The sequence below is a fragment of the Myripristis murdjan genome, chromosome 9 (assembly GCF_902150065.1).
Source record: "Myripristis murdjan chromosome 9, fMyrMur1.1, whole genome shotgun sequence".
In the NCBI taxonomy this organism is placed as follows: Eukaryota; Metazoa; Chordata; class Actinopteri; order Holocentriformes; family Holocentridae; genus Myripristis; species Myripristis murdjan.
Window position 1 is genome coordinate 34,439,259 of NC_043988.1, and position 26,086 is coordinate 34,465,344.

The 26,086-nt window shown below is 39.7% G+C and overlaps 3 protein-coding genes across 8 annotated transcripts; all 3 read right to left on the reverse strand.

Annotated features, from left to right (window-relative positions):
- Nucleotides 1-537: 537 nt before the first annotated feature.
- ptrh1 (peptidyl-tRNA hydrolase 1 homolog) lies at nucleotides 538-16,066 on the reverse strand. 6 transcript variants are annotated; one of them, XM_030060822.1, is made up of 6 exons: nucleotides 15,889-16,066; nucleotides 15,394-15,521; nucleotides 4,835-5,054; nucleotides 2,870-2,969; nucleotides 1,430-1,475; nucleotides 538-901 (listed from the first exon to the last, which is right to left on the reverse strand). In XM_030060822.1, the coding sequence occupies exons 2-6, from the start codon at nucleotides 15,502-15,504 to the stop codon at nucleotides 620-622; spliced, it is 759 nt and encodes a 252-aa protein (XP_029916682.1). In that variant the 5' UTR covers nucleotides 15,505-15,521; nucleotides 15,889-16,066; the 3' UTR covers nucleotides 538-619. The 6 variants fall into 6 exon arrangements, with proteins under 6 accessions (XP_029916682.1, XP_029916679.1, XP_029916681.1 ...); XM_030060819.1 differs by having other exon boundaries at nucleotides 15,394-15,525; XM_030060821.1 differs by having other exon boundaries at nucleotides 15,394-15,559.
- A 1,177-nt stretch (nucleotides 16,067-17,243) lies between these two features.
- Nucleotides 17,244-19,695, reverse strand: LOC115365590 (natterin-3-like). Its single transcript, XM_030060675.1, has 3 exons — nucleotides 19,619-19,695; nucleotides 18,623-18,737; nucleotides 17,244-18,392 (listed from the first exon to the last, which is right to left on the reverse strand). The coding sequence occupies exons 2-3, from the start codon at nucleotides 18,735-18,737 to the stop codon at nucleotides 17,302-17,304; spliced, it is 1,206 nt and encodes a 401-aa protein (XP_029916535.1). The 5' UTR covers nucleotides 19,619-19,695; the 3' UTR covers nucleotides 17,244-17,301.
- Nucleotides 19,696-23,304: 3,609 nt separating this feature from the next.
- On the reverse strand, nucleotides 23,305-25,084 carry LOC115365642 (natterin-3-like). Its single transcript, XM_030060739.1, has 2 exons — nucleotides 24,991-25,084; nucleotides 23,305-24,392 (listed from the first exon to the last, which is right to left on the reverse strand). Exons 1-2 carry the CDS (start codon nucleotides 25,082-25,084, stop codon nucleotides 23,305-23,307), a joined length of 1,182 nt encoding a protein of 393 aa, XP_029916599.1.
- Between the last annotated feature and the right edge of the window lie 1,002 nt (nucleotides 25,085-26,086).

A 26,086-nucleotide genomic window follows, 5' to 3' on the forward strand; every position in this document is an offset into this window, starting at 1 on the left:
CACTCATCCAAGCTGCACAGTTAATCCCATCAGATTTCACTGTATTGATTGTACTGGTATATCAGCAATGTGGAAATACTTCATTTGTAATATCCAGTGGTTCAATAGACGTTGAAATAGTGAGGGTGCTGATAAAAGATGCCAGGAATTATTTCAGTCACGCTCTCTTCAGCGAACAAAACGCCCCTCACTTCACTGGACACTTTCTAGCAAAGTTTTATCTTCAACATTTTAAAGGCTTGCAGGCCTATTGGCTGAAACGCCATATTTTCATATTTTCTGGATACTATTTCTTTAAATGGACTGGCGCTCATGCATCTATTTTTGAGGTTACACCTACGACCTGCTCCTGTTGGTGGAGCAGGACTTCTCTTCCCATTTTTTATTTTCACTGAAATCAACAACATGAGCAAAAGAAAGCAGTTCATCATCTCAGCCGTAATCCTGCGTCCTGTTTGCTCTCTCCTGCGACTCGTTTAAGGTCCACTTCAGACCAGAACCGTGTCAGTAAATCAGATTTCTCTGCACAGGCTCACATGTTTGCACTTGAGGCAGGAGTGTTGTCATGTTTTTTTTTTTTTTTTTTTTCCCTGGATGGTCCCAGAGTTGGGCTCAGCAGTCAAGACGGTGGTGGACGCTGAGCTTCAGGAAGCGGCTCTGAGGCCGGTGAAGCCGCTCGCTCCTCCTGCTTCCTCTTCTGTGCTGCTTGTCCTCCCCCTGCTGGTGAGGAGGGGGACTGAGCGGCCTGCTGGGAGAGCTGGGAGAGCAGCAGGTCGACGCTCTGCTGCAGGACCGAGCCCAGAACCTTCTGCTCCTCCTGGGAGAAACGTCCCAGGACGTGACGCTCCACCGACGTTCTCCCCGCCGGTCTGCCGATCCCCACCCGCAGCCTGGGCATCACCTGCAGGAGAGACGAGAGGCGGGATTTACATAATCTGACAAACAGCTAAGAGCATGAGTACTGATGGTTATAAAATAAAAATCACAATCACAAAAGTATCACAATCACGATTTTTAAAAAAGTGAGAAGTCAGATCCAGTGTTAGGATGTTTTAGTTGGTGCCACGTATATTCTGTGATGGTTTGCATTTCTTTTGATTTGTGTTTGAGTATTTTTTTTTTTTTATCCACTGACTCTGCGCTGAAAAACACATTTTGTTCTTTCTGTCTGGGATTTTGTATTCCTAAAATCAAGTTGTGCAAAAATCCCAACATTACTACTGGAAAAAAGTTAAACAAATGTACAAAAGCATATTCACAGAAACAGAAACAACAAAGACTAAAGTGAAGAAATAAAATCAAATAAACAGCAACAACAGAAAGTGACGGGGCAAAAAAAAAAAAAAAAACACACACACACACACACACAGCAGAGACAAGTGGCAGTAAAAATATCAAAGAGATAACAAACAGAAGTAAAGTTGCTTACGTCGGTGTGCAGACAGTCGACACAGGACCGGACTCCGTTGTGACCCCTGTGAGGAAAAGGATTTGGCTCAGAGCTCATTTTGGACTCTCCTGATGCTGAAAAGCCTCACTACTCACTGGACTCACTGCAAAAACTCAAAATCTTACCAAGATTATTTGTCTTATTTCAAGTCAAAAATGTCTTATTACTAGTCAAAATATCTCAGTACACTTAAAATAAGACATGATCACCTCAGAAGTAACTTGTTTTTAGACAGTTGTCTCTTGTTTCAAGTGAAAATTTGCTTGTTTCATTGGCAAAATTTGTTTCTTGTTTCTATCTAATTTTCACATATTTCAAGTGAATTTTCACTTTTTTCACTGGCAAATTTTGCCAATGAAACAAGCAAATTTTCACTTGTTTCAAGTGAATTTTCATTTGAAACGAGTGAAAATTGTCTAAAAACAAGTTACTTCTGAGGTGATCATGTCTTATTTTAAGTGTAATGAGATATTTTGACTAGAAATAAGACATTTTTGACTTGAAATAAGACAAATAATCTTGGTAAGATTTTGTGTTTTTGCAGTGTGAGCTTTTTCTACACATATCAGATGGGACATATCACAGCTTCCATGACCAGCAGATAAAAACATCTTTATCCAAATTAAACAATTTAAACTCTGTAACCTGGGACTTCCATTGGTGGGAAAATGCATTATTTGGGTTATTATTCATTTTTCAAAGCTCATCAGATCCTCCAGCTGGTCTAGCACACAGACCGTCTTCCAGGCCTTGGCAAAGACACTTTTTCAAATTCCATGACTTTCCATGACCACGTGAACTCAAATAAAACACTGAACACTTGCATAGTGTGTCTATATGAAAAGTCATTCTCAAAAAATAAAAAATGTGCAAAATGATCACAAAATCTAAATGCAGATCAGGTGTTGTGGATGCAAATATCATAAAGATCATTGTCATTAATATTCTGTCATAAAAGCACTGCGACCACAGCAGGAAATGGAAACATTTTTGTGTGTTTGTCTCACAAATGGTCAGATGTGGTGCTTGTACGTACTGAATGTGTTCAATCATGTGAAATTGTTCATTTTTTTCCATGTGAAATGAATTGTGCTGCCGTCTTGACATGGGCTCCCTGGAGGAAGAGATCTTGTGTCTCTGGCGAAATACTGGACAATGAAATAAAAATAAAAATAAAAAATAACTTTGCTTAGGGTTGGGGTTGAATCAGGGTCATGTTTCACTAATCACAACCTTTTGAGCGTTAAATTCCTCCCCCAGTAGAAAGCCTGTCCTGATTTGGGAACCTGGTGATCCTGATGCTGCACATGATCCTTTACAAACAGACAAACTTATTTCTCTCACTTTTTTTGCACAAACCCACAGTTTTTTTTTTTTTTCATATGACCGCAGGTAAACGCAGACGTGTGACACACTGACCGGGCGCTGCCTCCCTGCTTGACGACCACTTTGCCCAGAGGTTTGTCCAGGTCGTCGTGGACGAGCAGCACGTCCTCAGGCTTCACGCCGTATTTACTCGCTAAAGACAGAAGCACACAGAGGCAGTTCAGACAAACAATTTAACTTTGTTTGTGTTCAGATAAGTTTAGTTTAACTCCATCCAGTGTCCACAAATTTGTACTTGAATGACAAACATTAACTACTGAGTGTAGGCGCAAAGCACAGAGATCAGCGGGGTCTATTCACAACCAAAATAAAAGCACAATCAGAAGAAAAATGTCTCATGTAATCAACTTAATCGTAAGAGACTAACCGGTTTTAAATGATATTTCGTTCAGTGGGATATTCGCAGTTTCTGAGAGTCTGGAAGGATTTATTCTGACTGCCATCTTTGGTGCAAATAATCACAATCTGATGCTGTTTTATCTCAGTTTGTCTCTAGTTTGTCCCTGTACATGCATCCTACTTCATGAAAACTAACTCTAATTCTGTTTTTTATTATTATTATTTATTTGATTAATTTGCTTCAACTTACAAATTCGCACACAGGCTATTCATTGAATGGCAAACAAGTCAGAGAGAGACAGAGACAGAGAGACAGACAGATAGAGAGAGAGAGAGAGAGAGAGAGAGAAGGGACAAATAAATCAAGTCAAATTTATTGATAAAGCTGTGACAAAACCAATTAGTTACACTGTGCTTTCCCCAGAAAAAATGGCATAAATACAGATAGGGGAGAGTGGGGTAATTTGTGCCAAGGGGCAAGTAGTGCCACCCCTGTTATCTAGAAAACCATAGAAGAAGTTGGTCATGTGACCACATATTTTTGAAGAGGCATCCATTTCACTCATCCTGCAAAGAAGGGAGACATATGGCTTGAGAGGAAAGCACATTTCAGTTCAAAAAACATTTTTTTGCCCTCCAAAGTAAAATTTCCATGATCAAGGTTTTTTGATTGCTGTGTCTGAACAATTATAGAAAACTTTGAAAACAGTTCACACAGGTTTTAGTACTTTAGTAAGCTACACCATGAGTCTATACAGTTAGCATGATGTTAGCTCAAAACAGCTGGGGGAGGCATTTTTTTCAAAATGGTGGGCTTGGGGTAATTTGTGCCAAAGGGCCTGGGGTAAGTTGTGCCAGTGGCAACTTGTGATTATATACTATATATTACTTTATTGTATTTTATTGTTATTGTACATTGTCTTCTTACCTTTGATCACTAAAACTATTCAGATTCAGATGAAGATGATTTGCAGGTGCTCATTTTGGAAGTTTTATTTTGTTCTGGGTATGTGTTCATGTGGCGCTAGGCCTCGTTATAGAAAAGTGGCCTGTGATCTTGTTAAAATAATAAATAAATGTTAAAAAAAATAATTTTGTATTGAATTGTTTTGCTTTTATATAGCATTATCATTTGTGAGATTAAAATGATCTGTTTTACTTCAATTATCAATGGCACAATTTACCCCAGTGTATTCTCTCTAATGGCACAATTTACCCTGCACCGGGGGCAAGTTGTGCCACAAAACCACTTTTTTTTCAAAAGCTATATTTCTCAAACAGTTTATATAAGATCCAAAGTGATTGTTCCCAGGGATGCACAACATCCTAAACTATATGTGCATATTTTAGTTGGAGGCATTACTGTAATCCCCTCGCTTTAAAGGCACTTTAAGTAAAAATTGGCACTATTTACCCCACTCTCCCCTATAGATAGATAAATACAGATTAAAAAAAATAAGATGCATAATGATTTTAAAGGGCTTGTACTTCAGCTTCTGTTTGAAAGTGTGTGTGTGGGTGTGTGTGTGTGTGTGTAATGTTCAAAAGTAAAGCAATACAGAGAGCCTGAGCTGATGTGGGCTGAGCCTGTGACACGGTGCGACGCTGAAAGAAAATCCATCTATTGATTAAATCACTCACTCACACACACACACACACCTGCTTTGGCCACCGACACCCCGTTGACGTTCATCAGCAGCCTGGGACGGAGCAGCACCACTTGTGTGTGTTGGATCTCTGACTCGATGACCTCACCGGACACGTGCTTGTCGCCGCGCCAACGGTCAGCCACGCCGAGCCGGGCAGCGAGGGCGCCGAGCACCGCCATGCCCACGCTGTGTCTGGTCCCGTCCATCCCCGGGTTCCCCAGCCCCACCACCTGACGGACAAAACCACACACACACACACACACATAGAGAGAGACACACACACACTCACTGGCAAGGCTTCCAGTAACAGAGTACAGTTCCTCTCATCACTGTAACTGATTTGCTGATTGAGCTTTTATTGTGAAAGGCTCCACAGTCTGTCCCTGGTCATGTGTTCTCTGTGATGGATCTGATTTAAAATGCAGTGAAGGACAAAACTCAAGCAATAAAATGGACTGAAGGAAAAGTGAAATGACTGACTTGAAAAAATAGTCAGAAAAGTTCAAGTACACAAAAAAGCTACACAGGTAGAGCAACGTGAGTAAATGTAATTAGTTATTTCCATCTCTGCTAATTGTGATACTGTTAACATAACATTTTTGGATTTTGGCGTTTTTTTGCAATCCATTTTTTGTAAATAATTTGACTCAATTTGCGTATGTTTTGACTCGGGTATTTTAAATTACATCTATTACCGCATACAATTTCCGCAGACCCTCCATAACTGTAACTCTGAATGTTTAAAAGTATCCATGATATCAGTTAACAACCAAAAAATTAAACCATCCAGCTGCAGTGTCCCTGCTCGTGGTCGCCTGGCTGCTGTCTGGTTCACTGGCAGTGAGAGAAACATCAACGCAGTTTCATTGCTTCCTTTTTAATCACATACAAGTACATAAAAGTAAACAGCTACTTTTAATTTGATGTAAGTGTGTTTTACAGCAGGGATTTTGCCTCTGCTTAATATTTCAGCACAGTTTCCGCACCTCTGTCTGAGTGAGACATGCTGGTACTTTTTGCACGTCTTCACACTGGAAATAAAGCTTCATGGTGTTGTAAAAAATTTAAAAAAAACATCAGCACTATACTGGCACCACTATAAATGACTGAATACAAAACTTAATTTTATTAATTCCCGAAACTTTTAACTTTTACACTTTGTTTTTGCAAGTTGAAATACATTTGCTTCCAAAAGACATAAGTGTGTGTATTATTACTGTAAGAAATAAAAGTGTCCAACTGTCTGTGGACGCTGGACGTTTGGACTCTTCTGGCCTCCCTGGACTTTACTTCTGAAAGGGACCTTGTGACAAAATCTTTCTCCAACCAGCAGGAACGACGCTAATATTTTGACTCCCAAAGCATTTGGGTGGAAAAAAGAAAAATCCACCCAGCTGATGCGTCTTTTTGCTGGTCTGATCCACAGTGTGGGCTCTCTCTCTCTCTCTCTCTGCTAAAATACTGAACTGTAGCAAATATATTCACATGCAAATTAGCAAGTCATCTGGCAACTTCCAGTGACTTTCTGAGCAGCCAGTGCAGCAAACAGCTGAAAACATGGTGTGTTTTCAGTATTGTATGGACGGTGATAATGGCACTGGTGCTGAAGCTGTACCACCTCATCGATCTAGCAGCAGAAAAAACTTGTAACTCCAGTTTTTTCAGGTTTTAAATTTCAGCTGAAGGGACACATGTTGTGCTATGAGTTGAGGAAAACTCTACAACCTCTGGATTCATTAAAACGCATTTCACTTTAGAATCACAGTGATGGCGGAGCGGAAGGACGTGCATGACTGAGCTCTGCACCTGGGCCTGTCTGACCAAAGAATATACTTAACTAAAGTGATTTCAGAATGGGATTTTGATTTGAACATCGATATTCTGAACAAAAGATTCAAAACTGAACTGATCTGCTGCAACAAGTAGGCTATACGCTGTGAGAAAACGCTCTCCACGCCACCAGACGCGGTGCGCACCGCATGTCAAACAATCAAACAATGGCAGGTGATATGGAGAAGATACTTCAGGCGATTGAGGCCAGCAAAAAAGAACTCCTGACTAATCTTCAAGGAATAGAAAGTAAAGTCATTAATCTCGAGCTGTCCATGTCAAACTTGGCAGACCAAAATGCCGCAATGGAAGAAAGAGTGAGTAAAACCGAGGATGACTTGGCTGCTGCGCAAAACTCTATAAAAAAGCTGGAGACTACCGTGGCCACACTTCAATCAAAAGTGGATTATATGGAGAATAAAAGCCGACAGTCAAACCTGTTGATTGTTGGAGTTCCGGAGGGATCAGAGGGAGCTGACACCGGGGCTTTTCTGAAACGCCTGATTCCTGGTCTACTTGGAGCGGATAACTTTCCAGAGCCGATAGCCGTGGAGAGGAGCCATCGGATCGCCGTGCGTAACAGGGGTGATCCACAAAAATCTCGACCCATCATAGCAAAATTCCAGAATTATCAGGATAAGCTGAAGATTTTACGACTATCACGCGAGCACAGAGAGCTTCGGTTCAAGGACAGAAGAATCTACTTCTTCCCCGACTACAGCGAAGCAGTCCAGGCCAAACGCAAAGCTTTCCTGCCAGTGAAAAAGAAGTTTCAAAGCCGGGGGATAAGGTATGCCATGCTCTTCCCGGCGGTACTATCTATTGACTATGAGGGCACGAAATCGAGATTTTACACACCTAAAGCGGCAGAGGATTTTCTGAGAGTAACGTTCCAGGGCCGTGAAAGTGACTCCTCAATGGAGGAAGACAAGGAGCCTAGTCTCTGTGCGTAAATGTTTACCAGGTTCACTGTAAAACATCTGCGTGATATCAGAGAGACTGTTTTGATTTACTGATTTTTTTTTTTTTTTTTTTTTTTTTTTGCCGTGGAATCCTTTGTTGTGTCATATAGGCTAGCCTGAAGTAGACCTATTATTATCCTACTCCCTCCAATATTGAGAATGGCCTAGAATAATCTATTCCGTCCCGTTAGAACCGCGGGCCCATTGAAGGTGACAGTAGACCAATAATATAACCGGGAAGAGGGGTGAGGGAGAGGGAGAAAGGAAAAGGAAGAAGAAGAAGAAAAAAGGAAAAAAAGTAAAAAATAAAAAAAAAATCCTGATGTTTATGATTCTGACCATCCTTCAGTGCCCTATTAGTTTATCTCCTTATTGTAAAGATTGTAAGACGTAGGCCCCTTTTTCAGTTTTGTTTCAGTTTGTTTAGTTTTTCTTTATATTTGAAAATAAGAGTCCTTGCTATGCTGTGGTGATAATTTGGCAGACACTGGCTCCTTCCTACAGGGATTAGGGAATGGTTGGGCAAAACTCTCGTTTCTTGGACTTGGGTTGGGCCTATTACTATGTGGGTGGGTGGGTGGGGGTTTGGTGTGTCACCTACCTTAAAGGTGAAGTTTATATGTTTTTTTGTTGCCAAGGAGTTTTCTTTTTTTTTGCTCTATGTACTGTTTTTGTGTTTACTTTAACTATGTATGAAATAATTAACAATGCAACAACCTGTAAAGTTGAGTATAAGCAAAAACAGAATATTTCTCAAGATATGACTCATGCCACTAAATAACTCTATTTTAACATGCTCATGGAACATCAAAGGCTGTAATCATCCCATAAAAAGGAAGAAAGTTTTGTCCTTTTTAAAAAAAGAGAAAGTATCTATTGGAATGCTACAGGAGACTCACTTAACAAATGAGGAACATTTAAAATTAAAGAGTGGTTGGGTGGGACAAGTGTTTTATGCTTCATATAACAGCAGAAGTAGGGGGGTTGCTATATTAATCCATAAGGAAGTTCCACTTAAAGTTGAATATTATGAATCAGATCCAGATGGTTGCTTTATTTTCCTATATGGTACTTTGTATGGAGATATGATAAGCATTTTAAATGTTTATGCAGCTCCTAATATTCAACTGAGTATATTCACAAAATTAACTTCCCTGCTTGTGAAGTATAGCTGTCCTAACACAATTATTGGTGGTGATTGGAATTGCATACTGGATGGGAAACTAGACAGGGAGCCTAATAATGCCTCATCTATTTTAAACCCTAGACAGAAATCGATTCATCAAATGTTAGAAGAGGTTGGCTTGACAGATGTTTGGCGTCTGTTTAACCCCAGCAACAGAGACTATACATTCTACTCTAATCCACATAGGACTTACTCTAGAATAGATTTTTTCTTGGTTCCTCGAATTTCTGTTGAATTAATTGAAAAATGTCATATTGGTTCTATCCACATCTCAGATCATGCTCCTGTTTTCTTAGTAATGTCCATTTCAAATACTAATTCAAAGACATACACTTGGACATGTAATAGATCTATCTTATCTGATACAGATTTTTGCTCCATGGCTCAAAGGGAATTAAAGATATTCATCCAGGAGAATGACAATGAATATACAGACCCCTCGAATCTATGGGAAACGACTAAAGCTTTTTTAAGGGGTTTAACTATATCATACTGCTCAACCAAAAAGAAGAAAAAACTGAAGGAGCAGAGACGCCTCGAGGTACAGTTACAGGAAGCTGAATCTGAACATAAAAGTAATGGAAGTAAACTGTACTGGGATAAAGTTTTAAGAACTAGAACAGCTCTCAATACACTTCTTTCTCAGAAAGCGGAAAAAGGGCTGCTTAAACAAAAACATACGATATATGAATATGCTAATAGATCTGGGCGGTACTTATCTAATTTAATAAGCAACAAATCCCTAAATAGATCTATTTCTACAATTAAGGACAATAATGGTCAGCTTTATCACACTAATTCTGAAATTGCTAATGTTTTCAATAATTTTTACTCTTCTTTGTATTCATCAGAGGAATCTGAAGGTATGGAGCATAAGATGAATGGCTTCTTTAAAGGTATAAAACTCCCTAAGGTCTCTGACGAAGATCGACATTTGTGTGACATGGATATTACGAGTAAGGAGGTTGAAGATGCGATAGACACCTTGGCTGTAGGCAAGGCTTGTGGACCAGATGGTCTCCCACCAGAAATATATAAAGCCTTTAAAAGTATCTTCTCCCCCCTCCTAGTAAGAATGTTTAAACATTCCTTGTCCATCAAGAAACTCCCACAATCATTACAAATGTCTACTATTAATGTTTTACTTAAAGAAAATAAAGACTCAAATAACCCGGCATCATATAGACCAATAAGTATCCAAAACACAGATTGCAAAATTTTAGCTAAACTTTTGGCATCTAGGCTCAATCAAATTATACCAAAAATTGTGGGACATGATCAGACAGGTTTTATTCAAAACAGACAATCATATTCAAATATCAGGAGATTATTAGGAGTTATACAGTATGTCAAGATGAAGAATCTCGATGCATTAGTAGTAACATTAGATGCTGAAAAAGCTTTTGACCGTATAGAATGGAAATATTTGTTTAGAACATTAGAAGAGTTTTCTTTTGGAGAGGGGTTTATTAATTGGGTTAAATTACTTTACTTTGCACCCCGAGCAGCAGTATCTATCAATGGGATGTTGTCTTCACCGTTTGAAATAGGTAGAGGCACAAAACAAGGATGCCCCTTATCCCCTTTATTATTTGCCCTAGTAATTGAACCTCTGGCAGAAATGATCAGATCGAACACCTCAGTTACTGGCATTCAAGCTGACGGCAAAGTACACTCCATTTCTTTATATGCTGATGATGTTCTTTTATTTTTGAGTAATCCGGAGTCCTCAATACCCGCTACAATTAAAGTAATTAACGAGTTTGGAGTGATATCTGGATATAAGATTAATTATGAGAAATCCCTAGCACTACCGCTTGGTAATATAAGAAATACCGATTTATCGGCATATAGCCCTTTTCAATTATCTCCTAACGGTTTCAAGTACCTTGGCATTTTTGTGACCTATAATTTTGAAGACATGATTAAAATGAATTTACACCCAGTGGTGAATGAAATTAAAAAAGACCTTCAAAGATGGAACCCCTTATCAATTTCACTACTTGGAAGGGTTGCTATTATAAAAATGAATGTTCTGCCAAGATTACTATACCCAATGCAGATGTTGCCGAATTATATTCAAGTTAAATTTTTTAAAACATTACACAGTATGATTAGCAAATTCGTATGGAAACATAAGCGTCCTAGATTTAAATTAGAGAAATTGCAGTTACCAGTAGATAAAGGAGGACTAGCACTCCCCAACCTAATGTATTATCACTGGGCTTCACAGATTAGATACATTACAGAATGGGTAAAAAATGATCCTAACTCAACATACCTAGATTTAGAAATTACTGGTTGTGTGTCTGCTATCTCAGATTTGCCATTTATACATAATGCAACCACACAACAGGTAATAAAGGAAAATTATATTATTAGAAATACTCTTAAAACTTGGTATCAGATACGTAAGCATTTTAGAATAACTGATCAGTATTCTATACTTGCACCTATTGTATGTAATCCTGACTTTGCACCTTCGTGTTCGGATGTAGGATATAGGACTTGGAATGATGTTGGACTCACTAAGATACAGGATCTCTTCCTTGATGGTACTCTCAGATCTTTCTCACAACTTATGTTCGAATTTGATCTTCCTCGTGCTCAATTTTTTCGCTATTTACAACTTAGGAGTTATCTCCAGTCTATACCAACATATAAGAATGGTTTGGATATAAATCAGTTGGAGAGAATATTACTGAAAGCTTCTTCTCTACGGAAAAAGGTTATAAGCTATGTCTATGATCAATTGTTTGTTAACATCCCTTTTATTAATAGTAAAACATCTTGGGGGGACGACTTTGGGTCCCATATTGATGATGACATGTGGCGGAATATTCTATTGAATGCAAAAAAAATTACATGCTCCAACAAATCATATGAAACTCAATATAAGATTATTCATAGACTACATGTCACCCCAAGTATCAGATGTAAATTTGATACCACGTGCTCCCCATTATGTTTGAAATGCAAAAATAGTTGTGGTACATACAGCCATCTGATGTGGTCATGCCCCAAAATAGAAAGTTTTTGGAGAGCTATTCAAAACGAGATCAATACAATTTTTGACATAGCTATCCCTTTAAATCCACATAATCTTGTATTAGGACTAGACTCCAATTATGGCGGTGGATATAAGTACATTCTTAGAGTTGCTCTTTATGCAGCACGCCTCACAATATTACAGAAGTGGTTGGATGAAGATCCTCCTGATATAAAAACATGGTATGAAAAGCTAATGCTCATTTTACCAATGGAGAGATTGTCACATGTGCTAAGGGGCACTCTTGAGCAATTCGTAAGAGATTGGTCCCCACTGTCTATATTCCTGAAAGAAGAATGGACAGAGGTTATTAGCTTAGGAAGTACAAATAGAGTCTAGAGGCCTCCTCAAAATTACTTATTTAAATATAAGGTTGTTATCATTGTTGTTGTTTTCCTTTTAACTATTGTTTATGTTCTGTTATGTTTTTTTTTGTTTTTGTCATTTATTTAATTATTTTTCTGTCTTTGTCGTTCTCTACTTTTTATTGCAAATCAAGTCATGTATTGTCACATTACATTCTTTTATTATCATGAATATAGAGAAATTATTAAAGAAGACGAAGAAGAAGATGGGATACATGGGCACCTGGCTGCTCGCGCACTCAAAGCTTAGTCAGTGGGGACGGGTCCGGGTATGGGAGCTGAATACGCAGCGGCCTGGGCCCGTCACTGCTAGGAAGGTTGTAGTTTGTAAGGGTAGGTAGGCGAAGGTAGTTAGTTAGTGTGTGTGGGTACCTTGGTGCTCATGCCCCAACTTTTCTACATGATTTGATTTATACTCAAGGTTTATTTCATATTTTGTTTGTGCTTATTTCATTGTTTGTATTGTATTATGGTTTCCCTTAATAATAATAAAAATATTGAAATTAAAACGCATTTCAAAACCAATGAGATAAACTGCACTATAAAGTTACCAGACTAACTCTACAGATCCAGATTTCCCTCACACAGGTTTGTATTAGACTTTCTGTCTGAGGTGAGTTTTTACCCCATTTTTCTGGCCTTACGAAATAAGTTGCTCGCTGGCCTAATTTTTACAGCCTTGAGGGAAATGAGGCGAAGCGTTAGCCCTCCACTCCGAATCAAAATCTGACTGGGACTAAAAATAGCCGCGCTGTGAATCGGTTAAGCCAACACACAACACGCCATATTCATCCACACTCATGTAGAGCTGATACAAGCCACCATCATCACTCTTCTTCTCTGAATGGGAGAGAAAATTCATGCCAAACCTCATGCCAAATGCTGGCAGGGTATCGTTGCTTTGTTTAGAGATGAACAAAAATAAAATGTAGAGTGTACAACTTTTTTCTTTTTAGTATTCTGGGTGCTCAGTTTAGCATAAATCCAGTTTCAAAATACAGTTTAGGCTCATAAAACTGCCTCACACCACTTGCTGCAAGCCTGAATGGCAAAACACATTTAAAAGATTCAATGTTATGTAACTAAAAGCTTTATGGTTTGGATTTCACTGGAATCAGAGGTAGCCACACTCAAATACAAGGGCTTTTCAATGACTTTCAAGGTATTTGTGAGATTCAAGGACGTGGTAAATGTGACATTTATAAAGCCTGATGGTGAAATCCTGCCTGTTAAACCGGGTAGGTGTTGATCCAGAGTCGAGGCAGACTGATGAACATGGCTGCTATATTTTTAATAAAAAAGTATTTTCATGGCCATCCAGCCGTTTTCAAAAACTTTGAAGTCCTTGTTTTATTTTTCTCAAATCCACAAACCCTCCATTGAGGCTGCAATTTGAACTGTAAATATTGGCTGCTCTGTTCTTTGTTCAAAAGCCTTTCTTGGTCTACTTTATATGATTGAATAACTTTTTTTCAGTATTTCAGTATTACTTTTTTCAATGTTATGTCTCCTGTTCTCGTGTCCTGGTTGTACTTTTCATGGCACTAAACTCATTCACGCAGGATTATTTAACACACTGTTTTACAAAATGCACTATTTCAAAAAAAAAAAAATTTGACTTGACTTCTGATTTGAGAACAGAGTTACATCCACTGACGAGCTCTGAAACACAGTGTAAAGAGGAATGGCATGTGGATTTCCACTGCAGCAGCAACTAAAACACACATATATCACAGTGAATGGAGCTTTAACAGAGTTCTTGAGGTTCTTCTGAGCCTTATGCAGTCCGGCGAGCTGAGGCGCTCTTTCTTCTGCACAGAAAGGGCGACAGTGACGGTGGTGGCAGGGGAGAAGGAGGTTACATAAACACATAGGCCACATACAGCTGCTGCCTTGTACTGCTGGGACTGATGCACTGGCAGCGGCATCTGCTCTGCTCACACAAATACTATAGACTGCATTGTCTAAGACCCAGGCTGCAGGCTACTGTTTATTCTCGGTGGCTGCTGACACATAATGTTTCCCTTTACATACTGAGGTTTACTTTACTGATTAAACAAATGTCTTCACAAAATTACCAGGAAATGACGAGCAAAGTCACACACATTTACTGTTCTATTTCTATTTTTTTTAGAGTTTTTGCATAGTTAAGGACTTCAAACTAAATCTAAAGTTATGGTAAAGTCCCTGCATTCAATATGACTGTGGTCTACTAAACTTCTAGTTCCATACTGCTCCATACTGCTATTTATCATGTGTATACTGTATAGTTCTTCTAAATTTGCACATTGACCTACTGTACCTCTATGCACATTTTATACACCCATGCACACGTTTTTTTTTTTTTTTTTTTTTTTTTTTTTTGCACATTGCTTTTTGCACACTGGCTTGTACTATAGATCTTATTCTGTTGTACTCAGATCTTATTCTGTTGTACTTAGATCTTATTCTTTATTTTCTATTTTTTTTTTTTTTTTGTATCTTTTTTATGTTATTTAATCTGTAATCTGTGGATACTGCTGAAAAACTGTGAATTTCCTGCGGGATGAATAAAGTATCTATCTATCTATCTATCTATCTATCTATCTATCTATACTTACCCATAGAGCCTCCATACAAAAATCTGTCAAGTTAATTTAGGCTCCCTAAGTGTCAAACCTACAAGCCTCATTAAACGTTAACCTTTTATATTTATTATATATATTTATATTTATTTAATGAATCAATAGGAGCCACTCTTAATTTCGGCGTGCATGTAATTCATTACGCAGAACTTACATGAATAAAATTATCAACTTTTTGAACCGTCTCAGTGTTGGTGAAAAGCAGTTCTAAGAACCAGTAAACAAGATTTAACCCGTGGATATTTATCGAGATAAGTTCTGTTTGAAGATTATATGTGTGCCGAATTAAAAAGTGTCTCCCACTGATTTATATAACCTTTTCGCCCATGTTTTAGAGAGCTATTTAAAACTGCCAAGGAAGAGCACAAGAAATTGACAGATTTTTTCAAGGGACCTCGGCACAGCCTCCCCGTGGAGGAGAGAGCGGGGCGCACTGGGGCTGGAGCGCAGGCGCAGTTCACCACTAGACTGTACAGTGATGTTGGCTGTTGTTGTAATGTTGTGGTGTACAGGTTTATGACAGTGACTTAACTCGCTTTATTTCACTACTTACCAGCCTGCGGCGGCCGTGTGTGTGTGTTTCTGCCTCGACGCCCATCGCCGGAGTGAAGATCCGCTCCCTCAACAAAACCCGGCTGATCAGTCGCGTTAAAAGCCGTCGCATCGTCACCAAGTTCAGCGCTTTCTTGAACCAGCGGGACAAGCAGCGATAAAACGAACTAAAAACAGCTGCGGTTTTCATTCGGCATTGAAAACAGGTGGTCTGAAAGTCTCATTTAGGATGTTTTTCCAGTGTTTCACAACTCAAAACAGATAACCTTAACGTGAAACATGAAAATGACGGCGACCTTTGAGACTGTAGTCGCGACTGGGCTCAATTTAGCTCCTAAGATTGCATATTTGCCCTTTAACACCTTGATTTTTACAGTACCATATATTTCATTATCACTTAAACACCCTGGAGAAAAGATAATCACTGTTTCCCCATCATGCTGGTGTCCAGTTTAAAGGTAGGTGACACTGTTAGGTAACATTTAGTTTACTGTACCTTGTTGGTTAACCACCAAAATATGTTCATTTAACAGGTAATGGCTCGGTTCACCTGTTAGACGTCACACCTTCTGTTTCACAGTTATGACTAATTTATTATATTGTTTTTTGTCTTTTTGTAAAGGCTCCTAGATGAGGGAACATAACCTCACATTGGACCTGTCATGCTTTTCTCCTCCTAGTCAAAGAGATTTACAAAGACATGACGGCTGACCCACATTTCCCCACTGTGTTAGGCTACAGCGCCATCTAGCTTGGAGAGTGGAGAATGACACCTTTTTTTTTAATAAACGGTAAAATAGATTTTATGGTGCTCGAGAACCTGTGACCAGTGGCGGATACAGAACATGGCTAATGGGTGGGCCTAAAAAAATCTGGATGGGCCTGTTATTTCATTTTGTTTATTTTTTTAGATAGACATGTATAAAATGATATGATGAAAGAAAAAAAACCTCTCGGTAAACGAGCAGAGAGGTTGTAAACGAGCATAAAATACAAGTTGGAAAAAGGTCATTAAAACATTTATTTATTTAGTTAGTTATTTTTTGGTCTTGAATCTGATAGGGTGGGCAAGCTGTCAATCTGGGTGGGCCTACGCCCATCCAGGCCCACCCGTAGATCCGCCTCAGCCTGTGACTATCTGAAAAACCTTTGGCTGCACCTTGCATGCTTTGAAATTTAAATATTTCAGTCTTTCAGGTTTTTAGTGATGTATCTACGGTGGCCAAAGAGCCTGCAAGTTTTCAAACAACTTAAAAGCTGATCAATTAGTCAAATCTTCTGTTGAGTTTGGTTGAAATTAAAACCAGCAGGGAGTTAATGTCTCACTTCACTGCCCTTTTGTGACTCGAAGCGATTAATTTTTTCACTTCTTAGGAATATATTCTTATTATTACCTTTAAATTATTGATATTAGTTTTATTTTTCTTTGAGTTTGTTTTATTTTGTAAGCACAGTTTTAAAAGCTGAAAATCTTACAGCGTCTCATGAAAACAAAAACCATTTTGAAACACATAGTGAAGCACTGCATTTTAAAACAATGGTAGATACATTTGGCACCGCAAGAAATTAGCCACATGGCGTGTTTTAGAAATTGATTTGTCATGTTTTTTGAAGTGGAAAAGGGAAATGTAGCCCTGCTCTCACAAAGTTAATTTAATAAAGTGCAAGTCTGTACCTATAAATTAATGAATAAAGTTTTACAGTCACATGTTTAATAAAAGTACCACTGTTCTTGGGTTATAAGAGCAATGCTTTAAATCATCTCAAAGCACATTTAGAGGGAATTAAAAAAAACTCCTTGAAACTTCACTTGCGTGCACTTTTATTTGCAAAATTGTTTCCTTTGCATGTTGATATTTTGTCCATTAAGTTAGAAATTCAGAGTTCATGGCCAGTTTGTCAGACATCCTCAGTCCTCACTGTTGTAGCAGGGAACGGCGTCAGGGACCGGCTGGCATCTCTCCACCACAGCGTTGATCTCCCCGACCCTCACGCCGTCGTAGGTGCCCGTGATACTCGTCCAGCGGGTCTCGCCGTTGTGGTTGGTTCGGCTCAGCCTGCCGACGAAGGGGATGTCAGCCGTCATCTTCCTCCCGTCCATCCTCACGACACAGGAGTGGTTGGGTGGCACCAGGAGCTCCACAGAGACTGAGTGACTGATGGACTCCACCATGGTCGTCCCCTCTGAGAAGCTCACCGTCTGCTCCTTGGTGAATTCAACGTTCCCCGGGCCGAGGATGGGCACCTTGGCGGTCATGGTGGACACGGAGCTGTTGCGGGTTTCTCTGCCGATGTCCCAGGTCTTCTCCACCGTGCTGGTCTTCTCCAGCCTTACCGTTTTCGCCACGCTGTTGCATTCCAAGTTGGTGACCTTTGCGAGCTGCAGGGTCTCTGGAGGGTGGTGGAACAGCTCCATCTGGTCGATGCCGTACTGCACGTGGGAGATGTGCTGGCTGTAGCCGTCACTGTTGATAGCCAGGACCTGGTAGGACTTGTACCAGTACTCGTCACCCTCCCAGGGCAGGAAGAAGGCCTCGTGTTGGGTCACAACCTTACCAAGCCCGTATTTGTTCTTGCCCACGTAGATGTCCACATCTGGGCAGGTTCTGACGGCATGCTGGGGAACCGACCCGTACGAATCTTCAACCCACTCCAGGAACTCAAAGTGGTCCACATTGACGAGCACTTCAAACTTGGAGGAGGCGTACTCTTTGTCAGCGTAGGGGTACTGGCAGAAGTTCCCTTTGCTAGGAGTGAAGAATCCAGCCTCACAGTTGACTTTGCACACGTAGTCAGTGCGTTCGGTGTAGCCATTGAAGATGGCGACGGCGCCATCTGGAAGGGAGCCGTCCCACTTGACCCACTTGAGGTTGATGTTGTCGCCAAACATGGGGAAAGAGCTTAAAGTCATCTCAGATTCTGCGATGTCTTGAATTTCAGGTGGGTTGCTGGTTTCCAGAGATGGAACAACATCTTCCAGCTTGGGGTTCAGCCATGGCTCTATTTGATGAAGGAAAAAAATTGTTGGATGTTGTCAACCAGCGGGCATAAATTGCCTAGCATCTTTACATGTATCATGGTTTCATTTTGTATTGCTGATCATTTTATAAGAGTGTAAAAGAGTTTAAAAGTCTAAAAGAGTTTTTGAAATGGTCCATGTCTCATCTTGGAAAGCCTTCACTTGCTCTTAGACCCCATAAGATGGCAGTGTTTCTCTTTGTGTGACTCACTGGTGGGGTTTTCTGGTCCCTCCTCCTGCTGGGAGACGTAGAGCAGCGGGTCGGTGAGCAGAGCTGGGCTGCAGAGCTGCAGCACTGCCACAATGACAGCAACACACCACCTCATCTGCAAACACAAGAAAAAAAAAAAGCATAAGAATTACCTCAGCCTCAGTGGGAATCAATTCATGGCAAAACTAACTGCAGGGCCAAAACTCCTTAAGACTTCATCTAAAAACATAATAGAAACATTAATTTAATCACAGCCCTAGCCCTTACAGTTGGGCAAACATTGTTAAGGACAATGAAAAGGTTAAAAACATGCGGGGAGATTAAAAATTTGATATGGCATATGCATTGAAGTTGAAATAAAAAGGTTAAAATAAACATTTAAAGATTAAGACTAACATTAAAACGGCTAAAATGAAGCAAAAAACTTTAATAAAAAGTCTAAAATATGGAGGCAATTAGTGCTAATGCAGTAAGTTGGAGAAACGCCCACCAATGAAGCCCCATATAACAGGGACCCAGATTTTTGCTGTCATTTGAATACACACTACTGTGGTGGGAATGTAGGGTTTCTCCTTTAGCCACAGAGTCTTACAGCCAAGAATGACACCCAAACTTGGGGCAATAAGAAACAAGACTATAATAAAAAATAAACCCAATTGTTGTAAACAGGCAGATTATGACGAAAAGAGGGATTGTCTGGTGCAGGAAGAAAATGCATTCTTCTGTTTTCCAGAGTCCTGGATATGAAATTCATTTACAAAACCTAACCCTAAACCTAACGCTAGCCACTTCCTTCCCACAAACAAAATTCTAGGCTTACAAAAATCATAAAAATCCCTTTCCAGCACAAAACAAGTATGTTTTATAATCCCCAGATCCAGTTCCTGCCAATTCCAATTCTTCATCAGGATGGCAAATAAGAGAGTAAATCGGAATATTGTTAATCAGCAGATTTACAGTCTACCACTTCATTCAGATGTAAAGAGGCTGTTTTACCTCGACCGGTTCCTCAGCAGTGGGGCGATGTGCTGTTGTGTGCTGAGTTTTAAAACCTGCCTACAGTCTTATTGCCCCCAATAAACAGGAGAGAGAGCAGCGGTGGCCTCTCGCCTGCTGAACCGGCGTCTGCGGCTGCTCGGTGGGATTCTGAAGCTGCTTGTAATAGACGTGATTGGAGAAGAGCAGCGAAACCAATGCACCAGTTGCCATCTGGGAAGAAAAAATGCTATTAAACAAATAACTGTTCTACTGAAACAGCTTCAGCTCCTTGGATTACACGGTGAAGTGGCAGCAGGGTGCACAAAAGTAAAAAGTGGACAAATTTAATACTGATTTGATATTATAGTTACTGTTGGAGGGTTGGTGTCATGTGTGTTTCCTGTGTTTATTGTGCCACTGAAAAATAAACGACTTGCACTTAATGGTCATTTTGGCTGGAAAATGCATGAACCAGTGCATGATTTATATATTATCCAAATTTAAATCTAAATCTATCCACAGTACGAGTCAAAAATTAGGACACACCATTTCATTCAATGCTTTTCTTTATTTTTATAACTAAAACATATTCTAGTTTGTTTAACACTTGCGCTTCTACATAATCCCATATGTGTTCTTTCATGGTTTTGATGTTTTCAGTATTAATCTACAGTACAATGTAGAAAATAATAAAAGAAAAGAAAAACCATTGAATGAGAAGGTGTGTCCAAACTTTTGACGGGGACTGTAGTAGACAGATTTAAATCTTCAAACTGCTAATTGTATTACAATATGCTTCTGTTAGTGCAGTTTCTAATAACCTGACTTTGGAACTCACAATATTTCAAAATCACAATATCAATAAATCATGTTTCACTGAGGCCCATTGGGACGCTCCCTCCCGTCTTCTTCTGTAAACATGCTGAGTCATGTTTCCCTCATACACAAACTGATAAGCTGTGCCTGTAAGAACATACTATAATTTCACATTTCTAGAAAAAGTGCTACAGGAATGGCTGCATGGTAAACCCACTGGTAAACTGTAGCTGGTGTCTTTCTGTGTCTGGAGAACTTTGAATTCACAGATCAGTCTTTCAAAAATTGATTTTCCTCAAGGAAGAGGTTATTTTTTTACATTTCTCCCTGCTATGGATAATGTGGTTATGTGACCAAAGCTGTGTTTTATTAATGTTTCCACCTCTGCTTCTCACAGTTTTATTTTCTGGTATGATTAGTGTTTTGGCATGTGTAGTCAACCCTGAAACTGACTGGCAGTGCTGGTGCCTTTTCTCTGTACGCATTGCTAAGATTAAGATTAAAATTGAAGTGCTAATTTTCTTGACTAAAAGAATTTGTCAACAACACCTTTTCCAGGACGATAACAATACAAAAACTAAACATAAATGAAATGTAGACAAAAACTATGCAGACATATAATGACATTTTCATCAACAAATAAAAAGAGATGAAAATGCCAGAGGTAAACCCAGCTCCTGAGTTTGGAAGGGTTTTAGATACAAAATACAAGAAGCTATAATGATGAATGTAGATCAATCTGTGGATGTAGTTCACCAACAAATAATTTAATGAGGAATTTACAGAGAAAAAAAGTTGAAAAATGATTCAGTAAATTCAGATTAAAACTTTTGTATTCATGGACTGAAACCACAACACTTTTTTTTTCAACAAAAACTAGACTAAAACTAACAAAATTCAAATGAAAAAAAAAATGTGACTAAAAAACTAAAATGCGTTTTAATCTTAAGACTTGGATTAAACTAAATACTGTAAAACACTGTCAGAATGGACTTAACCTTTTTACGCTTATAGTGTATGCACAGTTTTTTGTTTCAGTCTTTGTATTCAGCTATTTGTAATAGACTGTTATTTGTATGTTTTGTTTCTATATATATTTTCCTATCTTAGTGTTGATCTATCTATCTATGTATCTCAAAACATAAATATATATATAAAAAAATTAAATGAAAAATGATAGAGTATTGATGACTCTCATGCGGAGAGTGTACAGTAAGAATGACTAAGCTCTTTTAGCTCTCAGAGACCGGAAAGCATGACTAATCACTCTGATAATAACAACAGAATATTTTGTCGGTCCTGGCCTTGAGCTGCATCCCTTCACCCTTAACCTTAACCTTAAATCTCAATCTAATCTGAAACCTAAAACCTTAGATCTTAAAATTGCAGTAGAAACCGGACCAGCAACACGTACCTGCTGCTGATGATTCTCCTCCTCTTATCTCATTATTTTTATCTATGACTGTGTCCTTTACCCTACTGTAAAATTCTTGTTTGTGACAAGTCTGATTGTTATGAATAAATTTGTCTGGCCTTGATTTTTATATCCCAAATCAATTGGATGAGAGAGGATGACATGACGTCCAAAGTGCTACGCTGCTGTTTTTTTGTCGATGACAAGACACTGTACGTTTAGATAAGAGGAGGCTTTGCACGCACTGATTAGATCTGTTGTTATCAATCGTCTGAATATGTGAAAGTGATTGTGGGTCATTGATTAAGACACTCCTTATTGCATAATGTTGCTGAGATAAAACCAAAAAACAAAACCAGCACTGTGCGTTATGGACAGCACTATCATCAAAAATCGCTGATGTCAAGGCCGTCTGAGTGCATCCTCAAGACAGATAGTTATTATCAGTTTATTTAAGCCTGAATGAGGGCTGTGTATTGAAGCAAGGCTGTATAAAGGTCCTTTTACACTGATAACAGCCTGCAGAATTACACTGTCACTGTCCTCAGCTGCCATTGCATTTAGCTGAGAGTGAATACATGCATGAACACATCATTTATGCACCAGGAGACATTATTCACAGCACTGTATTTGCCAATTCAGACTTAGCTTATTACTGGGATGTATATATTCAATGTTTTTTTGTATAGTATCTCTATGTAAACAAGCAGTGATTCAGGGCAATTCACAGTTGCTGCGGTCTGGTTTCTCTGCTCATTATGCTGGTGGAGACTGCTCCTGATAGTTAGGATGGGTCAGAATGCAGAGAAAGAATTTTTCTATGGAGATCAATAAAGGTTAACCCTTAAGATAATGTCATCTTATCAACGTGAATGGACTAGTAGCCTGGCATCTACGTGATTTGCTGTACCAGAGAAAATAATTACACTCACTGTTAAATCTACATGTTTAATTCCAAATTTGTTGTGGAAAAACAGGGTGGTTTTCTTTTTTTGTTCTTTTTTTTTTTAATTAATTAATTTCTACACCTCCATGTTCCCTGTAAAGATAGATCATATAATAGACCATCAGTTTGTTTGGTTTTCCTTCTTCCATTATATTGGCTTGTTTGTGTGACCTACTAATTTACACACTCTCCATTAAAGACTTTTTTTCTTGGTAGTAAAATTACATTTTTGGCTACAGACTTCCATCAGATCAACACTAATCTTTGATCATTTTCGTGTGTAGATGCAAAAAAAGACTCACATAAGAAAAAATAGGTTTAAGTGCCACGTGATTTTATTATTGCACTCATTTAATAAAGGCATAGGTGTTTTTTGTGTTCTTCAACAAAAAACAAAACCAAAGATATTTTGCCACCATGGAATCATTTTATTGCCACATGCCTTTTCTTAAACGTCACATATACAGAATGTCAAATATGTTTTGGTGTCTGTCTTTAGTGTGTTTTGGTGTCTTTTCCATTGCTCTTTCAGGGACATGGCTTGGCGTCTGCTACAGGTTCGCAGCGATCCACCACGGCCCGGACTTCTCCAATCTGGACGCCGTCGTATGTTCCGGAGATGGACGTCCACTGGGTCTCTCCGTTGCGATAGGTGCGGCTGAGACGTGCTGTGTACGGGATGTCGGCGGTGATCTTACGTCCCTCCATGCGGACACTGCAGGAGTGGTTTGGTGGAACGGTGAGCTCCACGGAAACGGAGTGGCTGAGAGCCTCGATCATTGTGGTTCCCCTGGAGAACTGCAGCGTCTTCTCACCACCGAGCTCGATGCCCCCTGAGCCGATGAGAGGGATCTTGGCGGTGATGCTAGCTGTAACACCCAACATGGTGGATCGGCCAATGTTCCAGGTGCTCTCCACCTCGGTTGTCTTGGAGATGGTGACGGTCTTCACAACAGACTGGCACTCGTTGTTGGTGATCCCGGAGATGCGCATGGTCTCTGGAGGGTACTGGAAGATCTCGACTTCATCGATGGCGTACTTGACATCGGAAATGTGTTGGCTGTACGCGTCCCTGTTGATGGTCAGGACCTGGTACTTCTTGTACCAATACTCATCACCTTCCCAGGGTAGGAAGAAGGCCTCGAACTCAGAAACCACCTTCCCAAGGCCGTACTTGTTCTTCCCTACGTAGATACCCACACCTGGGCAGGTCCTGACTGCATGCTGGGGCACTGAACCGTATGAATCCTCCTTCCACTCAAGGAATTCAAAGTTGTCTTTGTTGGTCAGGATCTCGAATTCAGGGGCATAGTACTCTTGGTCTCCATATGGGTAGCGGCAGTAAGGGCCCAGACTGGGGTTGTAGAAGCCGGCTTCGCACTTGTACTTGCAAACGTAGTCGGTGCGCTCGGTGTATCCGTTGTAGATGGCCACAGCCCCGTTGGGGAGGGAGCCGGTCCAAGTCAGCCATTGCAGGTTGACATTGTCACCAAACATGAAGGAGGAAGGCTGGTCCTGCTGGCCCTCAAACTCAGCAGGGGTCAGGGGCCCCGAAACAGGTCCATAACTGGTGACTTCAGGGACTCTGCCCCCTAGAGCTGGGTTCAGGAGGGACACTGCATAAAGAGAGGGGCAAAAACACAAAGTTTAATTTTAAACTAACCAAATCAAATTGTCTGATGAAGGCCTTGAAGGCCAAAATGGAGAGAATGTGGAACTTTCATGGAAAGTTTGCCACAAAATGCTTCACAGGGCAAAAGAAGACTAAGGGTAACAGAAGATATAAAAGAGCAAAGTTCAATTAAAAAAAAAAAAAAAAAAGTGAAAATAAAACAAAATTTAAAAATTTGCGATTTAGGATCTCTGTCTTGGATGGATTTCAGAAATATAATACTAGAGGGGCTGTAGGTGAATGACACACAACAAATGTTCTGAATAAACAATATTTGAGTTGATGCACTCACAGCCAGTATTACAAGCATTTTTCTCTAAAACTTAGTTGCAATGCAAATAGCCTAAGCCATTTTAAAAGACGTTTGTGCTCTCTTTTTTAAGTCACAGTTGTTCATAAGGCATTTTATAGTAATGTCAAGAAAATATTTCTTTGTCTAGCCTTGAGGCACTGGGTACATAAGGACACTTTAGTGCCTGGTGAAAGACAAACAACCAAATCAAATTCAAAACGCTGAAGGTTCTTCTTAAAGGATCATTTACCTTTTCTGTACTGTGAGCTCTTGCTCACAATGTCCTGAAGACTGGCTGAGGACAGACCCAGCAGGGCCAGAAGCACCAACACTGACAGCTTCATCTGGGGACGGGACAGAGAGAAAAACAGAGTTTTTCTGTTATTAATATGGAAATCATTCCAGAATTAGCGTGCCTTCCAATGACTTTGAGTGCAACAGATGTCATGCAATGATTTAACCAAGGTACAAACCTTTAGTACAGCTACCATAGCACGTGTTTGCTGAGTTTTCCTTGAAATATTGTAAACGGGGGGAAAGAAGTTCTGCTTGCACCCTGATCACCACATTCATTGGCACCAGCAACTAATATCAGCTTTGCAGTCACAATTATTTTATCAATAGGTCTGGCTCCATCATGGAGGTCCCCTGGAGAACACTGGCTTTGTACAAGTAATGGACCGTCCAGACACTCTGGGTTGTAGACTGAGAACAATGAGCTAAGTCACTTTTTTCTCCTCTATGTACCACTAGACACATTTAAACACTTAGTTCAAGACGTTTGGCAATAGCCACGCCTAAAGAAACTCTTCATGCATTGAATGGAATGGCACAATCACAGAATTATAGAATGAGAAAATTATAAATTTATACAACTTCATCATGATTACCCATCACTGCCTTGAGTCTATACTTGACTGAACACACAGGTTAAAGCACACACAGAGGTTAGATAAGACTCACCGTCACAGTGGCTCCCCAGTGAGTCTACTTCCAGTCTCCTCCAGGTTTATATAGCTGCTTTATGGCCAAATCATAAAGCGAACTGCGCACTTTCACTCTCTGGGCCTGGACACCGACCAATAAACAGTAACTGGTGCAGTGGGTTTGTGAAGAGTGGAGGTGGACAGGTGATTTTCTTGTTGATGTCTTTTACAAACTAACGTTAGAGATTCAGCGATTTTCAATTGAGGAAGGGATTTCTCCTCTAAAATTACCTCTGTCATGTTGGTGTGTTTATCACCAAGATACCTCCAAAGGATGGAGGTATGAATGGATTTCAAACAAATTTGGTGGACAGATGAGCCTTGGGCTTAAGAACAAATGGTGGTGATATGGGATTTCAG

Excerpts from the sequence above, each read along its gene's own strand:
- ptrh1 (XM_030060818.1), bottom strand. The coding sequence starts at position 15,582 with ATGAAAACCGCAGCTGTTTTTAGTTCGTTTTATCGCTGCTTGTCCCGC. Across the intron at positions 5,055-15,393 it reads CACACGGCCGCCGCAGGCTG|GTGGTGGGGCTGGGGAACCC; the intron begins GTAAGTAGTGAA and ends TTTGTCCGTCAG. Across the intron at positions 1,476-2,869 it reads AAGCAGGGAGGCAGCGCCCG|GGGTCACAACGGAGTCCGGT; the intron begins GTCAGTGTGTCA and ends TTTTCCTCACAG.
- LOC115365590 (XM_030060675.1), bottom strand. The coding sequence starts at position 18,737 with ATGAGGTGGTGTGTTGCTGTCATTGTGGCAGTGCTGCAGCTCTGCAGC. Across the intron at positions 18,393-18,622 it reads GGGACCAGAAAACCCCACCA|AGCCATGGCTGAACCCCAAG; the intron begins GTGAGTCACACA and ends TTCATCAAATAG.
- LOC115365642 (XM_030060739.1), bottom strand. The coding sequence starts at position 25,084 with ATGAAGCTGTCAGTGTTGGTGCTTCTGGCCCTGCTGGGTCTGTCCTCA. Across the intron at positions 24,393-24,990 it reads GAGCTCACAGTACAGAAAAG|TGTCCCTCCTGAACCCAGCT; the intron begins GTAAATGATCCT and ends CTCTTTATGCAG.